The sequence below is a fragment of the Coregonus lavaretus genome (genome assembly GCF_964263955.1).
Source record: "Coregonus lavaretus genome assembly, chromosome: 37".
In the NCBI taxonomy this organism is placed as follows: domain Eukaryota; kingdom Metazoa; phylum Chordata; class Actinopteri; order Salmoniformes; family Salmonidae; genus Coregonus; species Coregonus lavaretus.
The window spans coordinates 23,411,528-23,437,602 of NC_140024.1; the positions used below are offsets into that span (position 1 = coordinate 23,411,528).

The window sequence follows — 26,075 nt, forward strand, 5'->3', positions numbered from 1 at the left end:
CAACAAAAGTTCAACATTCACCTTTTGTTACAATTTCTGTCAAGTCTACGCACAATTTGATGCATACGTTGGATATATCGAACCAATGCACCACACAGAACAACTGCAACTGCCTCTGCAAAGCAACGCTGCAAGGCAAACGCAGTGTTCTCTCTGCTACCCTACTGCAAGCCATACCGATGCACCAAGTCTGGAACCAACAAGACCTTGAACAGCTTCTACCACATACAATAAGACTGCTAAATAGTTCACCAAATAGCTATCTGCATTGACCCCCATTTGACTCATCGCATATGCTGCTGCTATTGTTTATTATCTATCCTGATTCATAGTCACTTCATCACTACCTATATGTACATATCTAGCTCGATTACCCCGTACCCTTGCACATCGACTCGGTAATGGTACCCCGTGTATATAGTGAAGTTATCGTTAGTCTATGTGTATGTATTCCTCCTGTTATAAATTTTTGTTTTTCTCTGCATTGTTGGGAAGGGCCGTAAGTAAGCATTGCACTGTTAGCATACACCTGTTGTTTACCAACCATGTGACAAATAACATTTGATTTTGATTTGAATGTAGCTTAATTTATGGTGTACCAAAACGTAAAAACACTGTTGGTGTGCTCGAGGCGTTAGGTGCTTTGCTACTTCAAAGGTGTGGTGAACAGCGGGATACTTATATGCTACTACTTCCTTCAAACGTGCTACACCAATCAGGTTAGGTTACATAGGTATTGGGTGCGCTATGTCCCGCCCTCACCTTTGCCAAGCGGCCAATAGGCCAACTCCCCTGGGAGCTTTGACTGAAAGTAAGAGGCTGAACTATACACAGGTAACTCCGTAAAAATTGCGAGGAAGAGGAAAAAAAAACTTCAGGGCTTGTCATGGAGTTCGCGTGAAGGAAAACACGGATTTTTTCCAACTTTCTTTACCAGTTAAACCAGTATCTCTGGATAGAACACACTCAAGTACTTGATCAGGTAGAGTCTTTGAACGCAATCTCTTTCGTGTCCTCTTGAAAATAATCTTTCTTTCCCCCTATTCGTTTACTTGACTTCAATTGAATTTCCAGACCTTTTGTTTGCTCCTTATCACTGGAAAAAGGTGAACCCTCGTGTTATTTTTATTTCATCTTTGCTTTTAATTGTAGTTTTTACCCTTGTGGTCCCTGATGGCTTCGCACAGTGATACTCTGGTGGTGTTCTTTGGGGCAACAGCTGGTGCAAATGGGGGTAAACTGGGTTCGGATGAGAGGGAAATAATTCTCTTGGTGTGGCAAATTGTGGATCTACATGAGAAAAAGGTACGGACTTTCTCAACCGTTGTAAAGGTTTCTTCTTTTTAGTGTTTTGTGTCTAAGTAGTGGACTCATGTTTTAACTTGACAGCTGACATATATTAATCAACAAAGGTACGCGTTCTGTAAATATTTGTGGGTCACAGTTTTAAAAGATAAGTGTGCATATGGGCCTCAACTAAACCAACCGATAGGCTGGGGGTGTGTAGCCTACACCTGTGTCAGATGTAATTTCAGTGAAATGCTTTAAATATAGGATGAAAGAAAGCGTACCTTTTTGGTTATATGTCAACGCCTTGACATTGGCAACTTTGCGTTGACAATTAACTGCTTGTTTGACAATTAACTGCTTGTTTGATAGTCGGTGAGTTCATAAAATGGGCCTGTCATGTTTAGTACTGACTTGGGAAATTAGTTGTTGCGTTTTTACCAAGCTGTACTCTGTAGTTTAGAACTAAAATGGGTGGCACATGCCGTGGTGAAACACCGATTCCGTTCACAGGTTGGGAAACTTCAGAGACGTCTTGTGAAGCCCGATACTTTAGAGTTGACAGACCAGAGTGAAGAGGAGACTGGGCTGTCTGTGGACGAACTCTACAAGGCCGAACCTCTGGACAAAGTTCTGCAACAGGTGAGACTCATTTTGTCTGATTAGGCCTAATAGTGAAGATTCCTGTTCAGGCCCAATAGTGAAGATTCCTGTTTAGGACCAAAATCTCGAGTCTTGTCCTTTGCTTTCCTGCATTCTAAGACTTAAATATTTTAAAACTGACTCCAAAGAAAAGTTTAAGATGCTGAACAAATCTCTAATATGATAATGGCTGAACTTTAACTGGCAAAAACAACCATGCATGATAAGACTGACAGCATTCAAATGGTCTTTAACATCGCCAACCGCCTGGAGGGAGATAACAGGACATAACAAGCTTGATGGTGACGCTTTAGGGAAATGTTAAGGTGTGTCGATTTTCTCAGCGAATGGAAACCCCTGAAAGGTTTCTGACCATTAACAATTATTCCAATTGGTTGGCTGCTGTTTGGCCTATTAAGCTCTTTGACAGGCAGTGAGTAGTTACATCCAAAATGACACCCTATTCCCTATAGTGCACTACTTTTGACCAGAGCCCTATGGGAATAGGGTGCCATTTGGGACCAGCCCAGTGTAGAAGCTGGTTTGAGTAGGCTTGCTTGGCTAAGCAGTGACTGCCGTGGGGTTGAGGTAGGGACGGGGAGACAAGCAGGTCTAGTCTTGTCCCAGACTGATGCGAGCTGCTGACATCTGGAAGACTGAATGTTTACCTGGGAACGCAAAGAAACACGCCTCCTGGGCAGAGAGGACGGACAGAGAGAAAGAGGGGGAGTGAGGGAGACCCCTGGCCATAGCCTAGCACCTGTTTTCTCAGGCCAGGTAGTTGTGAGATGAGGCAGTCTGTTCCTGTTTATGATGACCAGGATGTGAATGTGTTTTCACGTTCCACCTCCCCAGGTATGTTTTGACAAAAGAAGGGCTTATGTTGCCAAACTTGTTTTTCAACCGCTCTGTCTGCCTGCAGTGCTGAGAGTATTTGTATGCACTCTGTAGGTAGGGAGTTACACCGAACCCCGTCCCCGCCCCAGCAGTATTTCATAATTGAAAACCCCATATTACCAGGCTCTCCTAGTGATTTAGGGTTATGGTTTAGAGATGCTGTCTGACTCAGTGCTGTGGTCCTCTCCCATGCAACAAGCACAAGCAGGTTCGCTGAAGTGATCAATCCTTCCTTAACAACAACAATGTTTTTGCAATAAGGTCCCTGAGTTTGACAGTGCTCTTGTGGTTGTGGCTTGTGACACAATATAGATTTAGAGTAGATCCGTACTGCAAGATGCTCTCTCACTGCTGATTTCTGATTGCTGAAGTAATCTGTAGTTTGAGTTTCTCTACCCGCAAGCCGTACCAATTCCAGTTTGTTTTGTGAGTCTGTGGACCCTTTAAAGATTAACCAGAACAATCCATTTTTTACTGGCTTACCTCTGTCTGCTGGGCCACTTTCTCTTGCCATTGGTCAGGTTTAGTTTATTCATTTGTGTCTATTGATTTAAGCCAGGTAGTCAGTGGAGGAATGGAGATAAAGCTACATTCAACTAATGTGAGTCATAGGAGAGACTGCCTTTGGGGTTGTAGGTAGGAATAGCTAACTAACCTGGCAGAGACCATATCTCAGTGGACCTGACAATGTCATAAGGCCAGAGCAGCCTAGCCAAGGACGCAGATTTGTTTTCTTTGGTGAAAGATTTATTCAGTCGGAGAAAAATGGCAATCGAGATTAGAACTGGGCTGCACCCTTTCCATTGGGGGGGGGGGGGGGACTTTAAACACTACTGTTCCTTGTGGATTTGTAGCCTGCCTTCCATTCAACATATCAACAACTTTCTCTCCCTAAGATTGAGTTTTTGTATTTTTTTTTTTATGTCAGAATCCTGTTCTAGTTTCTTAGCTGTTCTCAGATCAATGGGTTTGTCTGGAAGACACTTGTGGTTTGGACTCATTGAACCCCAGTCAGTCTTAGGGCCTCCCTTTATTAGGGCCAGTATTTAGTGTGAAGAGCCTCAGATCAGTGCAGTGATAGTACACAGGCTCTGACTTGCTCTGTGCCAGGCAGCCTGGAGCAAAGCGTGTTCAGCTCTCTGTGCTGCTAGGTCTCTCTCACAGGTGGGGCAGCGTCACCCTGTTCCCAGGTTCTGAAGGCACTGGGGCAGGGCAGGTGCACAGCAGAGGCAGATAATGAAAGATAAAGGGCCAGCAGCAATAAAACTCTCCCTTGGTCTTCTCCCTTCCCATTCTCCAACAGCATTGTGCCTTGTAGAGAACAAACCAGAGGGTCCTATACAGACCCAGGATTGTAAACCTCTAATCTCCACAGTCCAGTCATAAAATGACAAGTCTGGGACAGTGGTGTGACTGTAACAGGCCTAGCCATGAGTACTGCCTGGTACTCCCTAACACCTTATCGTGAGCCTCACCACCACCCCTGCTCGACTCCTCTCCATGGGCCCGGCCTCAACACCATGCAAACACACCAGCTATAGCTTATACCAAAGAGAAAACACAGATGGTTCAAGGGTCAACTCCTACCTCACTCTCACCCATGGCACAGTGCAGCAGAGAACCACCCGCCCTCCCAATGGGGAAAATGAAACCAATGGTAATCAATGAATGGTTTGGCTGGCCTGGTCAGGTAGATTAGTGACCGTCTATGCACATGTTCTCATTTGTAGCATGTTGACATTTCCTATTCTGACTGCCTTATTGAGTTAATGTCTGGTACTTTCTCTGATTTAACCTTTGCTGCTAGTGTTGTCATATTTATCAGTACCTGTTCCCTTTGTTAGGCCTGTCCTGTTGGACATGTTTGCTCTAATAGCATGCTAGTTTGGCAGAGCGGATAGAGTACAGGGTGTGTCGCTTAGTTCCTTTAAACCATTTGTTTCTATTCCTAATCCGGCTGCTGATTGTGCAAGGCGGGGCTGCATAGCTGTGAAAACAGCCGCAAGCAAACGAACACCACACCTCACTCACCATGCATTAGGTTGAACACAACTACCTTTGCATCCTGGTCTGTTCCTGCTTGTCCTATTATCTATGGGACTACTTAAATGACTGGGTTCTATACCATAGATGTTACCAGATACATTACATTATCTGTTGATACCCTATGACATACACTGTGTATCATCTGTCATGGCTCCCAGATGATGACACATTGACCTCTGGAAGCTTGGCAGACAGTCTTTTCAGAGAAAGCCAGTCAGTAGTCTTAGGGGCCTATCTGACCGGCCCACATCAGCCAATGAGCTTCCTGTGTGTATCAGTCCTTCCCTAACCCAGATGTTATCATAGCATGGTGAACTGTAACACACCAGGCCCTGAAGTGGCATGGCATCCCACAGCTCCACGTGGCAAGACAGACCTGTCAATCAATAACCCAGTATCCTGGTCCCGGTCACCACGAGGACTCAACCATCTCATCCCTTTTAGGGTTTGATAGGTTCAGGATAGCTGTAGACGATAGATGGAGTGATGAAGGGTTCAACAAAACTCTCCTTTGTTGTCTCAATACAATGCATATGATCATGGTATAGGGGGCCTAGTGTTTTTTTGTCCTGTGTGATGGTATTTGTGGGTAACGGTCAGTGTGTTGAAATAGAGACCCTCATGAACATAATTATTTCCCTCAAGTTGAACTCCATAACCTCATGTAGATTAGTGAGAGCCAGGCAGGGGTCATGTTCAGTAGGGCGAAAACATTTTTGAAATGGGGAGGTACCACTTGACCAATAGGGTCACAGATTTAAGCTTTCCGTTGCAATCATTTTCCTACGGTGTGCCCTACTTTAACAGCACCCATGGCTCCTCTCTCAGGCAGTTGAGTCGCCAGCTGTTGAGGTTGAGAGGTCATGGCCCTGTGTATATATCTCCTGGCTGTCCGTGTGGAGCATGCTCTAACACACACCAGCAGCAACACACTCGTACTGTCTGAAGGCTGGATGTCATATATGGCTAGTGGCCATGTGAAATTAGCCTCACTGACTGACTGACAATTAGTCACTAACGACCATTTAGATCTTCTGGACAGATAACATGGTATCCCTCTCTCAGTGGGACTGTAGCTTGTAGGGGATAAGTAGTAGCTAAACAAACCATGAATTTGAGAGTAGTGTTGCCTATTTGATGTGGGGTAAATTTAGTCATTTTTTTTATATTCAGCATCACTCCGTCAAGGGAAATAGTTTTCTAACAAAGATATCTAGATATTTCAGGATGTTGTATCTTTGGAAATAATCAGAATTCATGAAAATATTAGTTTTGGGAAAAGAAGTGGTCTCTTGGCACAACTTACGGGTATGGGGTAAATTGAGCCGCAAAACAGGGTAAGTTAAGCCGCCTACAAATGTCTGTACTGAATGAAGTATTACCACTACCTTTTTAAAACCATGCCCATCTTTATTTCCAAAACACAATTCAACACAATCAAAATGGCTTTTTTGGCTTAACACCTAACAAACACTTGAGCTCACCTAACAAACACTTGAGCTCATAGACTGGAGCTCTATGTTAAGGGTGTCAGTTATTTATTTTACTGTCGTAGCCGACGTGTATACTGTTGTTGTCAGCGTACATAGAAACACAGGCTTTATTAAAGGTCAGTGGAATATCATTAGTGATAACAATAATGGCCCAGCCAGCTGCCCTGCGGAACACCACACAACAGAATTTGCATTATAGAGGCTTCCGTGCTAGATTTAGGACCTCCTATTGAAGCTTATAGAGACCCCAACTGATGTATAGAACAATCTTAAAATGATCTACTGTGGTTTATATACAAGCCCCGTGTAGCTCAGTTGGTAGAGCATGGCGCTTGCAATGCCAGGGTTGTGAGTTTGATTCCCACGGGGGGCCAGTATGAATCTAAAAAATAAATAAATGGCATGCACTCACTAACTGTAAGTCGCTCTGGATAAGAGTGTCTGCTAAATGACTAAAATGTAAATTAAACCTCTTAACACAATACATTAATTTGACTTGGTGAATTTTTTTTTTTTTTTTTTTTACCTAACTTGCTTACCACATTTTCCATGTGGTTTCTCCCTTCAGACTCCATAAAATTATGACTGGTTCCTCAATATTTGGTAAAATGATACATTTTGTGTATGGTTTCCTACAAACAAGGGCGTTTCAACTTACCCTTTTGGCTCAACTTACCCCACTCTCCCCTAATAGACAGGATACCAAAATGATATCCTCAAAGAAGGAAGCCAGCCTAGCTAGAAATGGAATTGGAGCACCAACTGGCAAATTGGAGAGGTCAGTTTGTTGGTTGAGGTGATGGTGAGACGTTATGTCTGTTGACTGTTCAAAGACACCAGTAAAGTTTACACAACACTAGTAATGGGCCCCATTTAAATGTGATGATTACTAAACACATACCTATTTGGGAGTCACTGCTGCGGGGCTTGGTCATTGGCTGAGTGTTTTTATAGGGGCTAGTGATTGGCGAACATTGTTTATAGGAAGCGAAGCAGTGGCTGGTTTCTCTGGCTGGGGTTGGTTGTTTTCACCTGTCCTGTCTCATCTTGGTCTGGTCGTGACAGTTGGTCTAACTGCTAAGTGAAGTCCCTGATCCAGGTGCTGATTAGCACCACGATCCCTTGTCTGCTTCCTCGCTATGCAAACACCTGAAAAAACCTATTGGACCCCCCCCCCCTCCCCATTTATAAGATGCGCGCACACACACGCACGGTACAGAACGTAGCGTTCACATCCGTCAATCTCAGGACGCCTCCCTACCTGTTGATCCCCCAGAAAACTCAAACCTACCTGTTCAGGGAACTTGTTCGTACCAGTGGGCTTATTTAAAGACTTGGCCTATTTAAAGTGTTAAAGGTTAGAAACACTGCTAATTCTTATGGGAGAGAACTCCCTGAGCACTGTTATTTGAAAACAAATCAAGCATAACCTGGCTATAAGGTATAACCTGGCTATAAGGTGAATGCACCAATTTGTAAGTCGCTCTGGATAAGAGCGTCTGCTAAATGACGTAAATGTAGTTAGTAGCGTGCTGCAGCAGAGCAGAATTAATCAGTACTGTGTTACTCTGTGGTTTTCCAGAGGTGACATTGGCACTCCCATGTTTGTCTGCTGGCCACAAGTGGTTTACACTGAATCTCTAAAAGACCACAGGCAACTACTTGGCTGATAACCAACAAAGTAAAGTCATACTTTAGTTTGGTTGTGTGTGTTTGACTCATTGTATGTTCTCACAATAACTCTCCTCTTGTATCTTTCTTCATTCTCTCCCTACAGTTCCAGCAGTCAGTCTCAGCAGAGGTGAAGGCTCTGGGCAGAAGTTCCTACACACTGTGTGTCGACGGGCCCCTCATCATACGACAGGCCCTTCACCCTGAGGCCTCCAAGAAGGTATTGAGTGGCCCTTGATCTTCTAACCTACCATTTAGGGGAAATGTAGCCATTTTGTTAGAAAATATAATTGCCCTTATTTACTGACCTAGTTTTTAGAGGAATTTCCAACATGTATATGGAAAAGGTATTATGTGTATCAGTCTCTAGGACTTTGTTTAGGTGAAGGAGGCACAATGCTATAATTCAGTCCAGATATTGAGTCTTTGGTATTTGTTTGTGTATATTCTTTACATTTGACCTTGTTAGCCACACGTGTAAGTTGTACTTCCTGGGTCACAGTTAGCAGTATTTCTCCTGTGCTTGTCTTGTGTTGAGCAGTAACATGTCATAATCTGCACAGGAATGCTAGCTATCCACACAATCATCCGGAGATGGCGTCCTGTCCTCTCTTTTTTCTTTCACTTTCCTTTTCATCTCATCCCCTCTTTCTTCATCTCTTTATGCCGCCTATACCTGGCTCCCTCCTTCATTGCGTCACTCCTATTATCCCTTATTTTCATGAGGTCTGTCTACAGAGTATTCTACTATTCAGTGAATGTTGAATAGACTAATGACTGAACGACCTGTTGTGTGTTTCAGAACCTGGTCCTGCCAGAGTGTTTCTACTCCTTTGTGGATGTGAGGAAAGAGTTTCACAAATGTTGTCCCAACGTTGGACAGGTCCAGGACCTCACACTGCCCTCTATGCTAGAATGTAAGTCAGGGTTAGATTCAATATAATGTCAGTCAACACTTTTGATGTTCCTAGTACTTATACAAATGACAGATAAACCATCCTTACCTGTGTGTAGATGTGTGCATCCCAGAACTTCCCCTGTCAGAGCAGGTGATGGGGCTGAAGGAGGTGAGGAGTATGGTCCAGCTCTCCCTGCACATCCTGGCTGAGCCATACAGTACGTCTATAAATCTCTCTTTTGCTATCCCTCTCTTTAGCCCACATTTCCCCCCGCTCTCTGTCTGTGCCAGTCCCACCTGGCCACCCCACAGCCCTGTCAATCTCTCTAGGCTAGGTGGCTAACAGGAATGCTGCTGAAGTTGCAGGCTGGCAGGCCAGACCTGTTGAGCATGAAACAACCTGGCAACGCGGAGCAACACTAAAAACAACATTTGTTGTATTGTTTAGTCTGAATAGAAGTGAAGTCAATTGGCTTTTGTTGGCAGATCCAATGTCAAGCCTAATGTGAAGTGATTTTTTTATCAGTATGGTACTTTTGATTGTAAATGTGGATAGAAGTTTGATGTGTATTGTTAATTAGTGTTTGAATCTCTTCCAGACCACAAATTCTCATGCTTTGAAGCTGTGAAGTACAAGCTTGAATCGGGAGCATGGTATGTATATTCTCAGTGCATCGACTTAATGTTACCTCATTCAACCATGAGGTTGTGTGGCCACGTCTCTATACTAAACCTGTTGTTTAGTGTTTACTGTAGTTGAAGCCTAACCGTCCCTCCCATGTTCAGAGCCAGGCTCTTAGCATTGATTACAGCAACAAGAGAAACCACAAGCGTGTCATTAAACCACTCCAACTTTGCCATTAAGTACTCAACTGGCTATACAGTAGCACCACACAAATCCCACTACGGTGTCCAATACCCATTGCCTTGACAACCCCTGGAATTTGTGTTGCTGTGTTAGAGTAGTGTGAAGTAGACTGTTAAACTGCATAAGTCCCAATTTTTACCATGTCTCTCTTTGATGAAGACGACTTACTGAAACACTTTGGTTTTTTAACAATATAGAAGTACTATTCAAGCCATTTACATTGTCTTCAAAGAGTTTCTGAACATTACTCTCTCTCTGTTGTCTCATGCAGCATTGTGTGAGTTCAGTGTGTAACAGTTAAACACCATTCCCCATGTTGACCGTGCCTCTGGTTTGTCCCCTGCAGCAGTAAGACCGAACCAGTGGACAGTGAGACAGTGATCAGAGCCAGAGGGTTGCCATGGCAATCCTCTGACCAGGACATCGCCCGCTTCTTCAAGGGCCTCAACATCGCCAAGTACGTTACTAAAACATGACTGTGTGTGTGTCATGTGATTAAGCCATGTTTCCACTGAGAATGGGCGACTAACACCCACAATAAGTTGTACATGCAGCTTTGTCTCCATAGAGGGTCAAATTGTGCTTACCCTTCCTCCAACCTCTCCCTGTGTGTATCTCTAGGGGTGGTGTGGCCCTCTGTCTGAACGCCCAGGGCAGGAGGAACGGTGAAGCCCTGGTTCGTTTCATCAACCAGGAGCACAGAGACCTGGCCCTGGAGAGACACAAACACCACATGGGCAGCAGATACATTGAGGTCAGCATCCGTCTAAGACAGCAGCCCCTACGTCTAACACAGCCATACCATTACTGTTGCATCACTTATGGATCCAATACCGTTACAGCATCACCTATCCAGCCAATACTGTTACAGAGAAAAAAAGTAATGCTTTCCAACTGTAGCACACAGTGCATGTTGCATTGGTCAGATGAAAGGCCATTTAGAGTTGCTAAAAGTCTCCTCTCATCCTCACAGGTCTACAAAGCCACAGGAGAGGAATTCCTCAAGATCGCTGGAGGTCAGATTTCAGACTTTTCCCCCTTCCCTGTCTCTTCCCTTGCTTCCTATGAAGCCATGTTGAACGTTTCTCTGTTAGTGTGTGGTAGTGTAGCTTTCTATTACATTCCCCCCCCATATCCCAGACAGACCCAAGACAGACCCCCCTGCCTCTCAAACAGCAGCTCTTTCCTGAGCAGAGCGGAGAGTATAGAGTAGAGACTAGAGGAACTGGCCCTGTTCCCCTGCCCTGTACCGCTCCGGTTCTCTGGCTTATCCTGGGGGAATGAAAGGCGCTTTGTGAGCCTCACCCCCTCCCCTCTCTCACCCCTCAGAGGCTAGTTGGTGGAAGGTAACTTTACCCCTGGCCGACAGTGTCTCACCTCATCCTCCCGGCGGCCAGTGAAAGGCCCAGCTCAGGGCCACACAAAGGGGGTGTGAATAGACAAAGAGCAGAGCTGATACAGGAGAGAGGGCAGGGGAGAGACTAGTGTCTGTCTGTGGACTCTAGCCAGACGACTGGAGATCTATAATGTCTGACAAAACATTGTACTTCCGGCATATACTGTCGGCCCTAGACTCTGACTCACTGCTCTTGTTTTAATGTCTACTCTTGTATTTTAAGTAATGTAATGCATTTGATCATTTTATTTATTAGTGGCAACAATCAACTCCTCAGAATAATCTGCATGTAAAAGGGACCAAGTAATTAGCTAAAGTGTGAACTTTTAACTCCTAGTTAATTCCGTTTCCTCTCCCTCTGTGTGACTGTAGGCACATCCAACGAGGTGGCCCAGTTCCTGTCCAAGGAGAACCAGGTGATCATCAGGATGAGGGGTCTTCCCTTCACCGCCTCTCCCCAGGACGTGTTGACCTTCCTGGGGGCCGACAGCCCCGTGACGGACGCCAGCGAGGGCCTACTCTTCGTAAAGTACCCCGATGGGCGGCCCACAGGCGACGCCTTCGTCCTGTTCTCCTGTGAGGAGTACGCCCTGAACGCCCTGAAGAAACACAAGCAGATCCTGGGCAAGAGATACATCGAGCTGTTCAGAAGCACTGCAGCTGAGGTCCAACAGGTAAAACACAGCACAGTCACTGTTTATCGATGTAGTAGACAGTCACTATGAGGTAGAGCTGTTCAGAAACACTGCAGCTGAGGTCTGACGGGTACGGTGTAGTAGAATGTAGAGCTGTTCATAAGTACTGCAGCTGAGGTCTGACAGGTACGGTGTAGTAGAATGTAGAGCTGTTCATAAGTACTGCAGCAGGTATGGTGTAGTATACTGCAGGTATGGTGTAGTATACTGCAGGTGAGGTGCAGCAGGTATGGTGTAGTATACTGCAGGTATGGTGTAGTATACTGCAGGTGAGGTGCAGCAGGTATGGTGTAGTATACTGCAGGTATGGTGTAGTATTCTGCAGGTGAGGTGCAGCAGGTATGGTATTTTGCAGGTGAGGTGCAGCAGGTACGGTGTAGTATACTGCAGGTAGGGTGTAGTATACTGCAGGTAGGGTGTAGTATACTGCAGGTAGGGTGTAGTATACTGCAGGTAGGGTGTAGTATACAGCAGGTAGGGTGTAGTATACAGCAGGTAGGGTGTAGTATACAGCAGGTATGGTGTAGTATACTGCAGGTGAGGTGCAGCAGGTACGGTGTAGTATACTGTAGGTATGGTGTAGTATACTGCAGGTGAGGTACTGCAGGTGAGGTACTGCAGGTGAGGTGTAGTATACTGCAGGTATGGTGTAGTATTCTGCAGGTGAGGTGCAGCAGGTATGGTGTAGTATACTGCAGGTATGGTGTAGTATTCTGCAGGTGAGGTGCAGCAGGTATGGTGTAGTATACTGCAGGTATGGTGTAGTATACTGCAGGTATGGTGTAGTATACTGCAGGTGAGGTGCAGCAGGTACGGTGTAGTATACTGCAGGTATGGTGTAGTATACAGCAGGTGAGGTGTAGTATACTGCAGGTATGGTGTAGTAAACAGCAGGTATGGTGTAGTATACTGCAGGTAGGGTGTAGTATACTGCAGGTATGGTGTAGTATACAGCGGGTATGGTGTAGTATACAGCAGGTATGGTGTAGTATACTGCAGGTCGGGTGTAGTATACTGCAGGTGAGGTGCAGCAGGTACGGTGTAGTATACTGCAGGTATGGTGTAGTATACTGCATGTATGGTGTAGTATACTGCAGGTGAGGTACTGCAGGTGAGGTGTAGTATACTGCAGGTATGGTGTAGTATTCTGCAGGTGAGGTGCAGCAGGTATGGTGTAGTATACTGCAGGTATGGTGTAGTATTCTGCAGGTGAGGTGCAGCAGGTATGGTGTAGTATACTGCAGGTGAGGTACTGCAGGTGAGGTGTAGTATACTGCAGGTATGGTGTAGTATTCTGCAGGTGAGGTGCAGCAGGTATGGTGTAGTATACTGCAGGTGAGGTACTGCAGGTATGGTGTAGTATTCTGCAGGTGAGGTGCAGCAGGTATGGTGTAGTATACTGCAGGTGAGGTACTGCAGGTGAGGTGTAGTATTCTGCAGGTATGGTGTAGTATTCTGCAGGTGAGGTGCAGCAGGTATGGTGTAGTATACTGCAGGTATGGTGTAGTATTCTGCAGGTGAGGTGCAGCAGGTATGGTGTAGTATACTGCAGGTGAGGTACTGCAGGTGAGGTGTAGTATACTGCAGGTATGGTGTAGTATTCTGCAGGTGAGGTGCAGCAGGTATGGTGTAGTATACTGCAGGTATGGTGTAGTATTCTGCAGGTGAGGTGCAGCAGGTATGGTGTAGTATACTGCAGGTGAGGTACTGCAGGTGAGGTGTAGTATACTGCAGGTATGGTGTAGTATTCTGCAAGTGAGGTGCAGTAGGTATGGTGTAGTATACTGCAGGTGAGGTACTGCAGGTGAGGTGTAGTATACTGCAGGTATGGTGTAGTATTCTGCAGGTGAGGTGCAGCAGGTATGGTGTAGTATACTGCAGGTGAGGTGCAGCAGGTATGGTGTAGTATACTGCAGGTGAGGTGCAGCAGGTATGGTGTAGTATACTGCAGGTATGGTGCAGCAGGTATGGTGTAGTATACAGCAGGTTTGTGTAGTATACTGCAGGTGAGGTGCAGCAGGTATGGTGTAGTAGAATGTAGAGATGTTCATAAGTACTGCAGGTGAGGTGCAGCAGGTGGTGTTTAGGGACTTAATGGGGTTGTTTCTTTACTACTTATCCTGCTATCAGAGATGCATCAAGCTGTTCCCTTGTACTGCAGCCACGGTGCAACAATTACATTATAGTAGACAGTCACTGTAAGGTAGAGATGCATAGAGCGTTTTAGAAGTACAGTTGAGGTCCAACGGGTACAGTGTTCCAGGCACTGCCTGTCACTTGAGGTCATTTCTTTAGAAAGGAGAACTACTGGAGATAAACCTCTTTCTCCATATTTAACCAGTCCTCTTATTTTCGTCTGAAATGAGTGTTACTGTACATGTTGTGCAATGAGTATTGTATTTACAGCGTAAGACATGACTAAAGTTGGAGAAGGACTATACGTGACACAGCATAGAATGTGGTCCCCATGAGTCAGTTGGCTGGAGGATGGTGCTTGTGTCGTGACACCAGAGATGTTAGTTTGACTGTATTAGATAAAAGCTTATTGTAAATGACGATCAACATGACTCAACACAACAGAGAAACACGACTTTGTCGTCTGACCTTTTGACCTCTGCCCTCTCTGTTAGGTCCTGAACCGGTACATGTCCACCCCTCTGATCTCCACGCTGCCCTCCTCTTCCATGGTCCCCATGCCGGTCCTGGCCACACCCCCCTACCTGGCGACTGGCAGCACGCGGGACTGTGTCCGTCTGCGAGGTCTACCATACACCGCTGCTATAGAGGATATACTGGAGTTCATGGGAGAACACACTATTGATATTAAACCACATGGGGTTCATATGGTGCTCAACCAACAGGTACTGGTACACACACACGTGCGCTTGTGCCATGATACTTTCACCCATCTTATATTAAACACTTAGCGCAGATGAAGTGATGGGTACAAGCCGAGGAATCGGAAGCAGCTTTACACTATTGAGATGCAACCAAAGTTCCTACCCTAACCCTTCCAACAGCCCATCTTTCTCATCTCTAACCTCCCTCTCCTCTCCAGGGTCGTCCCTCAGGTGACGCCTTCATCCAGATGAAGTCAGCTGACAGGGCGTTCATGGTGGCCCAGAAGTGCCATAAGAAGATGATGAAGGATCGCTATGTGGAGGTGTTCCAGTGTTCTACTGAGGAGATGAGCTTCGTCCTGATGGGAGGAACACTCAACCGCAGCGGCCTGTCCCCTCCACCCTGCAAACTACCCTGTAAGTCTATAATAGATCTAGCTGAATCACTGCATGTCCCATTGATGTTTTACAACATATCACGTAGAACAGAGAATATGTAGCGAGGACAGCGGAAGTAGCTTTCAGAAATGCTTCTTTATTATTCAAACGGACATGTTTCAGTCAGGATTATGCCTTTTTAATGGTTTGTTCAGGGAACATATTACACAGGCAGGGTCAGCTGTAGTAATTATGCCCTCCATATTAGTTGTATAATGTAGGGTGGTGTAACACACCAATTAAAACTATGAAGGGTTTGTTTGCATACACACGGTTAAAGTGGGTGTCTATCCCAGTGTACTTTGTTCTATTAGTGCCCTGTTGCTATAGAGATTAGATTCCTGCTTATCATATCACTAGAAGGCAGTGCATGCTCTTGGTGTGGCTATTGGCTGTTGTGAATTCCGTCTGGTGTCACCATTGGCTGTTGTGAATTCTGATGGCCACACTTTGAGAGCAGTTACTCAAATGGCGGTTTCTGTTTGCTGTTGACTTTTTCCCCTTTATTCAACCTCATGTTTGACATCAACTGTAATCTCACTGGTTTGACCTGGAGTTATGGCAGTCCCTCGCTCAGGTTGCCAGGTTGGTAGCCGAGTGTACCTAGAACGCTCATCCCCACAAGGTCACTTGGGTTGCCAGATTGGGTAGGGATGAGTGTACGTTACCTGGCTGGCAACCCTTAACCCTACAAGGTCAGTCACTCTCACTCAGGTTCCCAGGTTAGTGAGCGGAGTGTAGTCCACCTGTTAACCCCTCAGGCCCACAAGGTCACTTGAGTTGCCAGTTTGGTGACCAGTCACTCAGGTTACCAGATTGTAGTGGAGTGTACAATACGTGGCAACCTTCAGCCTAACAAGGTCACTTAAGTTGCCAGATTGGTTAGGGGAGTGTACCTGCAAACCCACCCTCAGCCCACAAGGTCATCTGACTGTGTTTTGTGTCAATGTGGCCCACAGACCCATACAGCCTGTTTGTGTATAAATGCGCTGTCCCTCAGTCCCTCAGTGTGTTTATGTTGTAGGGTTAGGGCAGCACCAAGGACAGACCTGGAGCAACTTTCTGAGTAGGATACTATCTTGAGGCTTTTATGTGACTAATATATACAGTCTTATCAATCATATGAAAAACTAGAGTTTTTCCTAGCCACCATGCTTCTACATCTGCATTGCTTGCTCTTTGGGGTTTTGGGCTGGGTTTCTGTATAAGCACTTAGTGACAACTGCTGATGTAAAAAGGGCTTTATAAATCAATTGGATTGATGTTGTATGGCACATGGAGCTGTAGTCCCCTGTAGCTCAGTTGGTAGAGCATGGCGCTTGCAACGCCAGGGTTGTGGGTTCATTTCCCATGGGGGGCCAGTATGAAAAATGAATGCACTCACTAACTGTAAGTCGCTCTGGATAAGAGCGTCTGCTAAATGACTAAAATGTAAATGTATGATGGTTCAGTGTTTGATGTGCAGGCTTAGGCATGATAATGTTATGATGGTGTAATAATATTGAGATTATGATAAGGATCCAATATTCCTGTGTAGTTGAATGTTACTGTATCTGAAATTCTGAACTTCCCTCTCTGTCCTCTCCCCAGGTCTGGCTCCTCCGGCCTATGCTGCGTTCCCTTCTCCTGCCATGCTCTCTGAGGCTGCTCTGTACCAGCCCCCCCTACTGGCCACCCCCAGAACCCCCCAGCCCCCACACAGCCCCCACCCCACCCTGGCCTACTACCCCCCACAGCACCACCCTGCACAGCTCTACATGAACATGAACATGAACTACACTGCATACTACCCCAGGTTAGTATAAACTACACTGAATACTACCCCAGGTTAGTATAAACTACACTGAATACTACCCTAGGTTCGTATAAACTACACTGAATACTACCCTAGGTTAGTATGAACTACACTGAATACTACCCCAGGTTAGTATGAACTACACTGCATACTACCCCAGGTTAGTATAAACTACACTGCATACTACCCCAGGTTAGTGTAAACTACACTGAATACTACCCCAGGTTAGTGTAAACTACACTGAATACTACCCCAGCTTAGTGTACAAACCACACAACCATTTCCCTCTGGGGTTTTGTCAATATGAACTGTATATCCTCTTGTGTCATGTGTGTATGCAGTTCAAAGTGCCATGTTCCAGTGTCAAAATCAATACCCAACATATTCTGGATAATGTACACTTGCTTCCAAAGTAAAAAAAACTATCTGTTTCTCTCTCTTGCTCTAGCCCCCCAGTCTCTCCCTCCACGGTGAGCTACTTTGCATCTCCTCCAGGGTCAGTAGCGTTAGCGGCCCAGCAGCCCCATGCCCAAGGCCATGTTGCCTCTCCCATGATGCCCCAGCACGGCGCTCTAGTCAGGATGCAGGGTCTGCCCTACAATGCCGGGGTCAAAGACATCCTCAGCTTCTTCCAGGGATACCAGGTCAGAACCCCCAATATACCCCCCACTACTAACCCTCTCCTTTTCCCTCCATAGTCCCCTAAAACAGTCTCTGCTGCCCTCTACCCCCAGTCCCTCCCTCCCTCTACCCCCAGTCTCCTTAGTTCCAGTCTCCCCAGTCCCACTCCTCAATCTCCATTGCAGTTTAATGTGTGTCTTGGTGATTTCTTTGCCACTATTTTTTGTGTGTTTTGTCCCTTTTCATATACAGACTAAGATCCCACTATTTTACCATAGCAGCTTTTTGTAGGGGTAGGGGGTAAAAACATGGCAAATTAAAAGCCACCTAAAAACCTAGTCATGATTCCTGCATTTTCAGACGCTGTAACCAAAATACAGGTATTGGGTCTGTGTGATTGGTTTTCTGCTTTTTGCAGGTAAATTCATTAACACTTCCATTGTTTTAACACCTCCCTAATTTGAAATGCAAACAGCCCCCATGGTTTAACAACACCCCCATCCCTCCCAATTTGCCATTTACCCACTGACATGTATAAAAGGAGTATACCTGCAATTGAGTGGTAAATAACAGGCTGTTTGAAAGGGGCTTATATAAACATTGCGTTGTAACATACCACATCTTCTGTCTGATGCGGGTATATGTTTGTGCCTGTGTGTGACAGCCAATAGCAAAGCAGGATGTTCTGCTAGTTTTTGCAGGGTTTAGGGGCTGTCGGTTAGAGTCCTGCATCGGGTCGGTTCCCCGCGGTTGACCTGCAAAAAAATCAGCTAGCGGGAGCAATGAAAACGTTATTTCAACCCATGGGTCGGTTTGCGGTTCAGAACAATTATATTGCGGGTCGGAAGCATTTTAAATCAAGATAAAATATTTTTTTACAAACCCAGGAGCTTATTGTGTTGAGAATTCCGTTCTGTGAGCGGTGAGACAGACATGTAGGCTACCAGCCATGCACGCAGTGGATCAGGGAACTATCCATTGTGTGGTGCTGGAATATGTTGCCAAGTGTAATTTCCCTGGATAGCGTAGCTCAGGCAAAAATGTCTAACATAGACCTAACTGGAAAAATAAAAATAAAGGTTATGAAATACACCATCGTGGAAACAGGTGCTGCACGAGTTTTGTCAGCTAAAGGCTTTCATTAGGTAAGAAGGCTAATTAGAAGGCCCTTGTTTCAGAGTGATTTGAGTTGTCAATTGTAAAAATAAAAAGATATCGGCTTGGTTTCCTTTTATCCAAATGTTCAATAGACATGCAAACAAATGAATTCATGCAGGGAGGGAATAATGGCCTACTACTCTGGAGTAATGGAAACAATAAAATTGATGTTATTGGGTGGGTCACAGATCAGCTCTCGGAACAATTCTATGCGGGAGAGTCGGGTTGAGGAGAAAAATCTGTCCTGGTGTCAGATGGGGCTCTAAATTGGTTTGGGGCGAGTGCGGCTCTGACTTGTGTTACATAAACTGTAAAAATAAAATGTTATTGGTCGCGTACACATTTTGCAGATGTTATCACGGGTGCAGCGAAATGCTTATGTCTCTAGCTCCTACAGTGCAGTAATACCTAACAATACACACAAATCCCCCAAAATTTTTAATTTAAGAAATACCTGGACAAACTGTCCAAACCCTTCTTATTCCATAATAGCATATTTGTATAATTCCCCAAACTATAACCCCACCTCATGACAAAACCAGCTTTATGTTTAACTACAAGCCTGTAGGCAAACCATCATTCACCATTGACCAGTCACTATGCTCATATATTAGCTACCAGAATGCTTTATTGCAACCAAGCATGGTTCAGCCGTGCTGCATATTCAATAAGGAACACGTGTGCACTTGTGCTCTCCCCTTCTCTTACTTCTCCCTCATTGGCTGACTGGCTGAGTAGGTGGAGTGAGTCTACAGAGGAGGTATGAACTGAACTCTCACAGTACTGTGACTGACTGGGCTGGTTGGGCAAGGTGTATTAGGTGTTCTAGGATACAGGGATGGGGCTGGGATGTTTTTGTAAAAGGGTTTGGGTCTCTTTGTGCTCTTAAAGGTTTGTTTAGAAAAGTTGCTGCTGGTTTTTAATGTCATAGGTATGTGTTTTCCTTGGGGCTAACTCTTAAGTTCCCAGCATGTGAGATCACCTGACCAGTTACTGTAAGGCTTTTCAGTCATACGCTGTGTGTGTGTGCTAAAGAGTGTGTGTTGCTGTGTTCAGTCCTGACTCTTGGCTAAACCACTGTAATCTCATCCTGACTGATTATCCCCTGGTTTTTGCTATCTGGCTCAATTATAAACTTGTTGTGCTATCTCTGACTGAGCACTCAGTTTGGGTGAGAAACTGTTCTGATTGGTGTCTTACATACATTACACTTATAGTGTATGCATGTATGTTCCAATGACAGTTGTTGGGGACTTGTAGTGTGGTGTATCTACATTTAAAACGTGTGTATCTAGGTTTTAAACTGTGAGTTTATTTATGTGGTGTGTGTGTGTATATAATGCTCTACTGAGTCCACCTGTCTGACTGTGAAACTCATTACACTGTAGTACTCTCCTGAAGACTACAGCAGCATGGTTCAGATGAGTCAGGGACAGACCAGGAGTCTGATCCAGCCCAAAGAGTGGCTCTGTCTGTAGGGAGACTAAGGTAAGTTAACACCCTCAACCCCCTGTACCTCGCATGGCCCCCCCGTCTGCCTGCCTGCCAGTCCACCTGCCGAACACCAAATCAACAGTGTGCTCCAGAGTGAATCTCTCTCTCTTTCTATCTCCCTTCCTCTCCTCTCTAACTATTTATCTAGCCCTTGACCTGAGTGTGCTACCCTAGTGGTGTTCTTTCTGAGTTTATTAACACAATTGCTAACCTGCTCCCACAGACTGATCAGGGGATTGCTTTTGGACTGAAGCTCTTCTAAAGGGAAGCATGCATTAGAAGGAATTGCATTGGCCTGTGGTTTCTCGTCTTTGACTCATCCAACTCTACTGGTTTGATCAATGCAGGATCTCTTCTCTAACTACTGGTTTGATCAATGCAGGATCTCTTCTCTAACTACTGGTTTGATCAGTGCAGGATCTCCTCTAACTCTACTTGTTTGATCAGTGCAGGATCTCCTCTAACTCTACTGGTTTGATCAGTGCAGGATCTCCTCTCTCCTTTGCCTGATTGTGGCCCCCTGGTGTTGGGATGGTGCTAATGACTGAGCGGTGTGGCTTCTATCCCCTCTCTCTCTCGCTCCACACCTCTTTACATCCCTCCTCCATCTCCTGTGGTTTGTTGCCTCCAGCTCCAGCCGGACTCCATCCTCCTGTTGTACAACTTCAGCGGCCAGCGTAGTGGCGAGGCCCTGGTCACCTTCCCCAGCGAGGAGTCAGCCAGGCGGGCCGTGGCCGAGCGCTCCAACCACCCCCTGTCTGGTCTCCCCGTCCACCTGCTGGTGTGCTGCAACTGACCGTGACCAGCTGACCGCGACCATGGAGGGATGAGCCGAGGACCGCAACTGCTGACACCGTTTCTCTCTCCCTCGTCACTCCCTCGCCCTCTCCCTCCACTACTGATGGACACACCTCTTTTTCCCCACAAACAATCCGCCGACCCCCCCCCCCCCCCCCTCTTTCACGCTCCCTCTCAACATTCATACACAGACCGACAGACACCTCTCCCCACAGCACTAGGTTGTACACATATTTATATATGATGCACGTCATCCTTTCTGTGTGTCTGGCTCGAAGTGCCTTGTGTTAATACTTCCATAACATCCACCGACGATGACAATGATATTTACCACTCACCTAAAGCATGAAACCACGTCTCCCTTTGTTTTAGCAAAATGACCACTACAACCCCACTATATAAGATGTTCATACCTCCAAACAAAATATCTATTCCCCTGTCTGGTTTGTCAGTCTGAAACACTACTGTATGTAGCCTACCGTATGCATGTGTGTATGTCTTCAAACACTACGTATGTACTGTATGCACGTTAGTGTCGTAAATGATGTGCCTTCCAATGCTGACCTGTACAGTGTGATAATAGATAACAGCCATATAGACTGACTGGAACTGAAACTACTATTGTACTGGATAGCAGAAGGGAAATCAGATGCTCATTCCACTACTCCCTGGCATGGCTTTTGGAGAACTAGAAAAGACAAGGCCACTATGTACAGTAGTGAGAGCCACAGTAACATGCTGGGTGATGCACTTATTGACAACTACTTGTGTAACAGTGTTTTGTTTTTGCTGTAAAAAGCATTTATGTATGGCATGCCATTCTAATCAGAGTAGGCTAAGGCTCAAGTAGCCAGAGTCTCATATAGTTCTGTAGTATACTAGCATGACAAATATTGATTCTTTGTTTAATCCAAAATAAACTCTCAAATGTAAATGTGAAAAGAGTTGGCTGTTGGTCTGCATAATCTTTAAGCAATATCATTTATCCTTTAAAGAGAGTAGATCTCTGTGCCATCTCTTTAGTTTTCTTCCAGACTGTTCTTGAAAACCGCGGTCTTCTGCAGCATGCTTTCGATTCTCCCTTGTTTTGGACCGACAAACTGTTTAAAAAATAAATAAAGTGAATGAGTTGTTCCTTTTCCTGTGACTGGGCTGCTGAGAACACTAGTGTCTTTGGTTTCTCATCTTCACTGTGCCTACATTACCCAGAGTGCAATACCAGCCCCCTCTGAGGCCTGGCTGACCTCTGGTGGCAGAGGGGACTTTTTTGTTTGTTTCTTTTAAGCAAGTTTGAGACTTGACTTGTATGAATTTATAACTGTATGTGTATATAACTGTTTGAATAAATAAATGAAACTTTATTGCCCCAGTGTTTAAACAGCCTTAATTTGTTCTGAACTAAATCAATGAAATTCTATTGAACAAGTCAGTACTTATAACTAGTATAACTTGGTTTTTGCTGTGAAAAGCGTTTATGTATGTATGGCGGCATGCACCAATGAAATGTGTATTTTTACACTGGATTGAATTGGGAAACTAGTGGCGCAAAAGATGTCTCGGCTCTTTAATGGCACATACGCGTTCATAAATTAGGTCTTCTAGTAATCCTTATTAGTAGGCTATTTGAAAGGCTGATCCAGTAAATTATACATACTTTATATTCCAGTGTAGGTATAGATGACTCCTATGAAATGAGGCCCTGCGTAATAAAGTGATTTATTGTCAACCAGTGATAAGGCAATCTCTTCCAGGATCAACACCACCATTCCAAGGTAGTGGGTTCGATCCCCGGGACCACCCATACACTCATGACTGTAAGTCGCTTTGGATAAAAGCGTCTGCTAAATGGCATATTATTATTATTATTCCTCCCAAACTGAACAAAAATATAAACATGTGAAGTGTTGGTCCCATGTTTCATGAGCCGAAATAAAAGATCACAGAAATGTTCCATATGCACAAAAAGCTTATTTCTCTCAAATTGTATGCACAAATTTGTTTACATCCCTGTTAGTGAACATTTCTCCTTTGCCAAGATGATCCATCCACCTGACAGATGTGGCATATCAAGAAGCTAATTAAAGAGCATAATCATTACATAGGTGCACCTTGTACTGGGGACGAAAGGCAACTAAAATGTGCAGTTTTGTCACACTAAACAATAGCATAGATGTCTGAAGTTTTGAGGGAGCGTGCAGTTGGAATGCTGACTGCAGGAATGTCCACCAGAGCAGTTGCCAGATAATTTTATGTTAATTTCTCTACCATAAGCCGCCTACAACGTTATTTTAGAGAGTTTGGTAGTACGTCCAACCGGCCTCACAACTGCAGACCACGCCAGCCCAGGACCTCCACATCCGGCTTCACCTGCGGGATCATCTTAGCCTGGACAGCTGATGAAACTTTGGGTTTGCACAACTGAAGAATTTCTGCAAAAACTGTCAGAAACTGTCTCAGTGAAGCTCATCTGCGTGCGTGTCATCCTCACCAGGGTCTTGACCTGACTTCAGTGGGCAAATGCTCACCATCGATGGTCACTGGCATGCTGGAGAAGTGTGCTCTTCAAAGATGAATCCGTTTCAACTGTAGAATGCAGATAGCGTGTATGACGTCATGTGGGTGAGCAGTTACCTGATATCAACATTGTGAACCGAGTGCCCCATGGTGGCGGTGGGGTTATGGTATGGGCAGGCATAAGCTACGGACAACAAACACAATTGCATTGTATTGATGGTAATTTGAATGCACAGAGATACCGTGACAAGATACTGAGGCTCATTTTCGTGCCATTCATCCGCCGCCATCACCTCATGTTTCAGCATGGTAACGCACCATGTCGCAAGGATCTGCACACAATTCCTGGAAGCTGAAAATGTCCCAGTTCTTCCATACACACCAGACATGTCATCCATTGAACATGTTTGGGATGCTCTGGATCGACAGCATGTTCCATTTCCCGCCAATATCCAGCAACTTCGCACAGCCATTGAAGAGGAGTGGGACAACATTCCACAGACCACAATCAACAGCCTGATCAACTCTATGCGAAGGAGATGTGTCGCGCTGCCTGAGGCAAATGGTGGTAATAGCAAACTGGTTTTCTGATCCACTCCCCTACCTTTTTTTATGGTATCTGTGACCAATAGATGTGTATCTGTATTCCCAGTCATGTGAAAATAATAGATTAAGGCTTAATTTATTTATTTCAATTGACTGATTTCCTTATATGAACTGTAACTCAGTAAAATCTTTATTGTTCCATGTTGCATTTATATTTTTGTTCAGTATAGAAAGAGAAAAACACAAAGCCATAGTTGGACATTTTTTATTTTTATTGATACACTACTGTAAGAGCCTAAATGCAAGGTATTCCCTTTGAATAAGTTCAAAAAGCACTGCAGTCTTAAATTACAAAATGGTTTTAAAATACAAAATGTACATGACATGACAATACAAGGTTCCGTAAACATCAGCTAAAACCTGTATTTCCCTTTTCTTTTACAAAACATATATTTATAGATATATGTCCCCAACCGTTAGGAATGACATCCATTTCAAAGTATCAAAAATAGAGTTCTAAAGTCAGTCTGTGTTGCTTTTTATCAGTATGTAAAATGGGAACATATTGTTCGGTCTTTGGTTTTACAGAAGAGGACGGCAGAGAGTGAACGCTTACTGAATTTAATGCTGCTCGTGTCTTGACTCATATGCCTCATTCACACTTATAGGGCCAAACTGAGCCAAGCCTATCTATACTGGGCTGCCCTGGTTACGCATCTACATAGTGCTGGAAAGGACAATGTGAAAATGAAACATCCAAGCCAGCACAGTACGGTTCTGATCGGCTCTATACTGTGAATCAGGTAACGGAGTCTCACAACCAGCCCCAGAGCCAGCCTCTCCTCTTCTAACTAACGTCCTGCTGTCCAAAATTAATATTCTCACAAGTAAATGATGAACCCAGAAGAGCATATAGAAAACCAACCAGTAATTCATATTAAAAACATGAGTTAAGGCATTCCTATAGTTTAAATAAACAAAATAGTGACATTCTCTCCTCACTGTTTGAAAAGGTTTTACACATAAAACACAAGCCACAAGATTATTACAAACAAATCAGTTATTTTCTACTTGATGCCAAATATCACGTTGTCATGTTGCTTTTGTCATGCTTTGCATAGTAGCCTAATGCATCGGTGTGCTTGTATTGTACAGAACTGAAATTCATTATTCAAAAAACACTTATCTACAGTTTATTGGGTACAAACGCACACATCCACACACACACTTAATATAATCTACTAAGACGCTTGCACTGTGTCCTTTACAAGGCAGATTCACTGACTGGCCCTCTGGTATGCAGGAGTAATAAGAAGTATTGTGCTGATACTCTAGAAGGCTGCGTTTATACAGGCAGCCCAATGCTGATCTTTTTTCCATTAATTGGTTCTTTGACCAATCACAGATCTTTTTCAGAGCTGATCTGATTGGTCAAAAGCCAAACTAGTGAGAAAAAGATCAGAATTGGGCTGCCTGTGTAAATGCAGCCTTGAAGTGACAGAACCAAGCATCTCTACTGCATCTACAACTATAGGCATCAAGGTTCTTTTTTGTTTCTTTTTATGTTTTTAAAGGCATCAGGCAGATTTTTTGTGTATAGCAGAATTATTTTCTACTTCCAATTGGACTTGAACATGATTGACAGTTGTTATTAGCAACATCCTCTCAGAGAAAAAAATATACATGCAAGAATATACATATCACTGTTCAATCACAGAGAACATGTTAAGGCAATAGGAGTTGTTCCTACCCAGACCAATAAACATGTTGTATTACAGCATGACTACGTAATGTATGGCATACATCTATCCAGCATTCAGAATCACATTCTGTAAACATCCTTATGATGTTGTTGTACTGGAATATGTCGCTTTTTAACATTTTCTTTGGACTTCTAGTTGTTGTAATTCTCAGGCAAACTGAGAATATTTTTATTATTGCTATCAATATTCCATACATTCGCAGTCTGTATGTCGCC

At 44.5% G+C, this 26,075-nt stretch overlaps 1 protein-coding gene across 2 annotated transcripts; it reads left to right on the forward strand.

The window, feature by feature from the left end:
* Positions 1-830: 830 nt before the first annotated feature.
* Positions 831-22,403, forward strand: LOC311111577 (epithelial splicing regulatory protein 2-like). Of its 2 annotated transcripts, XM_084154335.1 has the most exons (17): positions 831-982; positions 1,153-1,305; positions 1,801-1,929; positions 8,143-8,256; positions 8,839-8,953; positions 9,051-9,152; positions 9,534-9,588; positions 10,149-10,259; positions 10,424-10,556; positions 10,776-10,818; positions 11,571-11,872; positions 14,524-14,754; positions 14,952-15,150; positions 16,762-16,966; positions 17,415-17,610; positions 20,134-20,233; positions 20,871-22,403. In XM_084154335.1, exons 2-16 carry the CDS (start codon positions 1,174-1,176, stop codon positions 20,221-20,223), a joined length of 2,157 nt encoding a protein of 718 aa, XP_084010461.1. In that variant the 5' UTR covers positions 831-982; positions 1,153-1,173; the 3' UTR covers positions 20,224-20,233; positions 20,871-22,403. The 2 variants fall into 2 exon arrangements, with proteins under 2 accessions (XP_084010461.1, XP_084010460.1); XM_084154334.1 differs by lacking the exon at positions 20,134-20,233 and having other exon boundaries at positions 902-982.
* Positions 22,404-26,075: the final 3,672 nt, after the last annotated feature.

Excerpts from the sequence above, each read along its gene's own strand:
- LOC311111577 (XM_084154334.1), top strand. The coding sequence starts at position 1,174 with ATGGCTTCGCACAGTGATACTCTGGTGGTGTTCTTTGGGGCAACAGCT. Across the intron at positions 10,557-10,775 it reads TGGGCAGCAGATACATTGAG|GTCTACAAAGCCACAGGAGA; the intron begins GTCAGCATCCGT and ends TCATCCTCACAG. Across the intron at positions 11,873-14,523 it reads CTGCAGCTGAGGTCCAACAG|GTCCTGAACCGGTACATGTC; the intron begins GTAAAACACAGC and ends CCTCTCTGTTAG.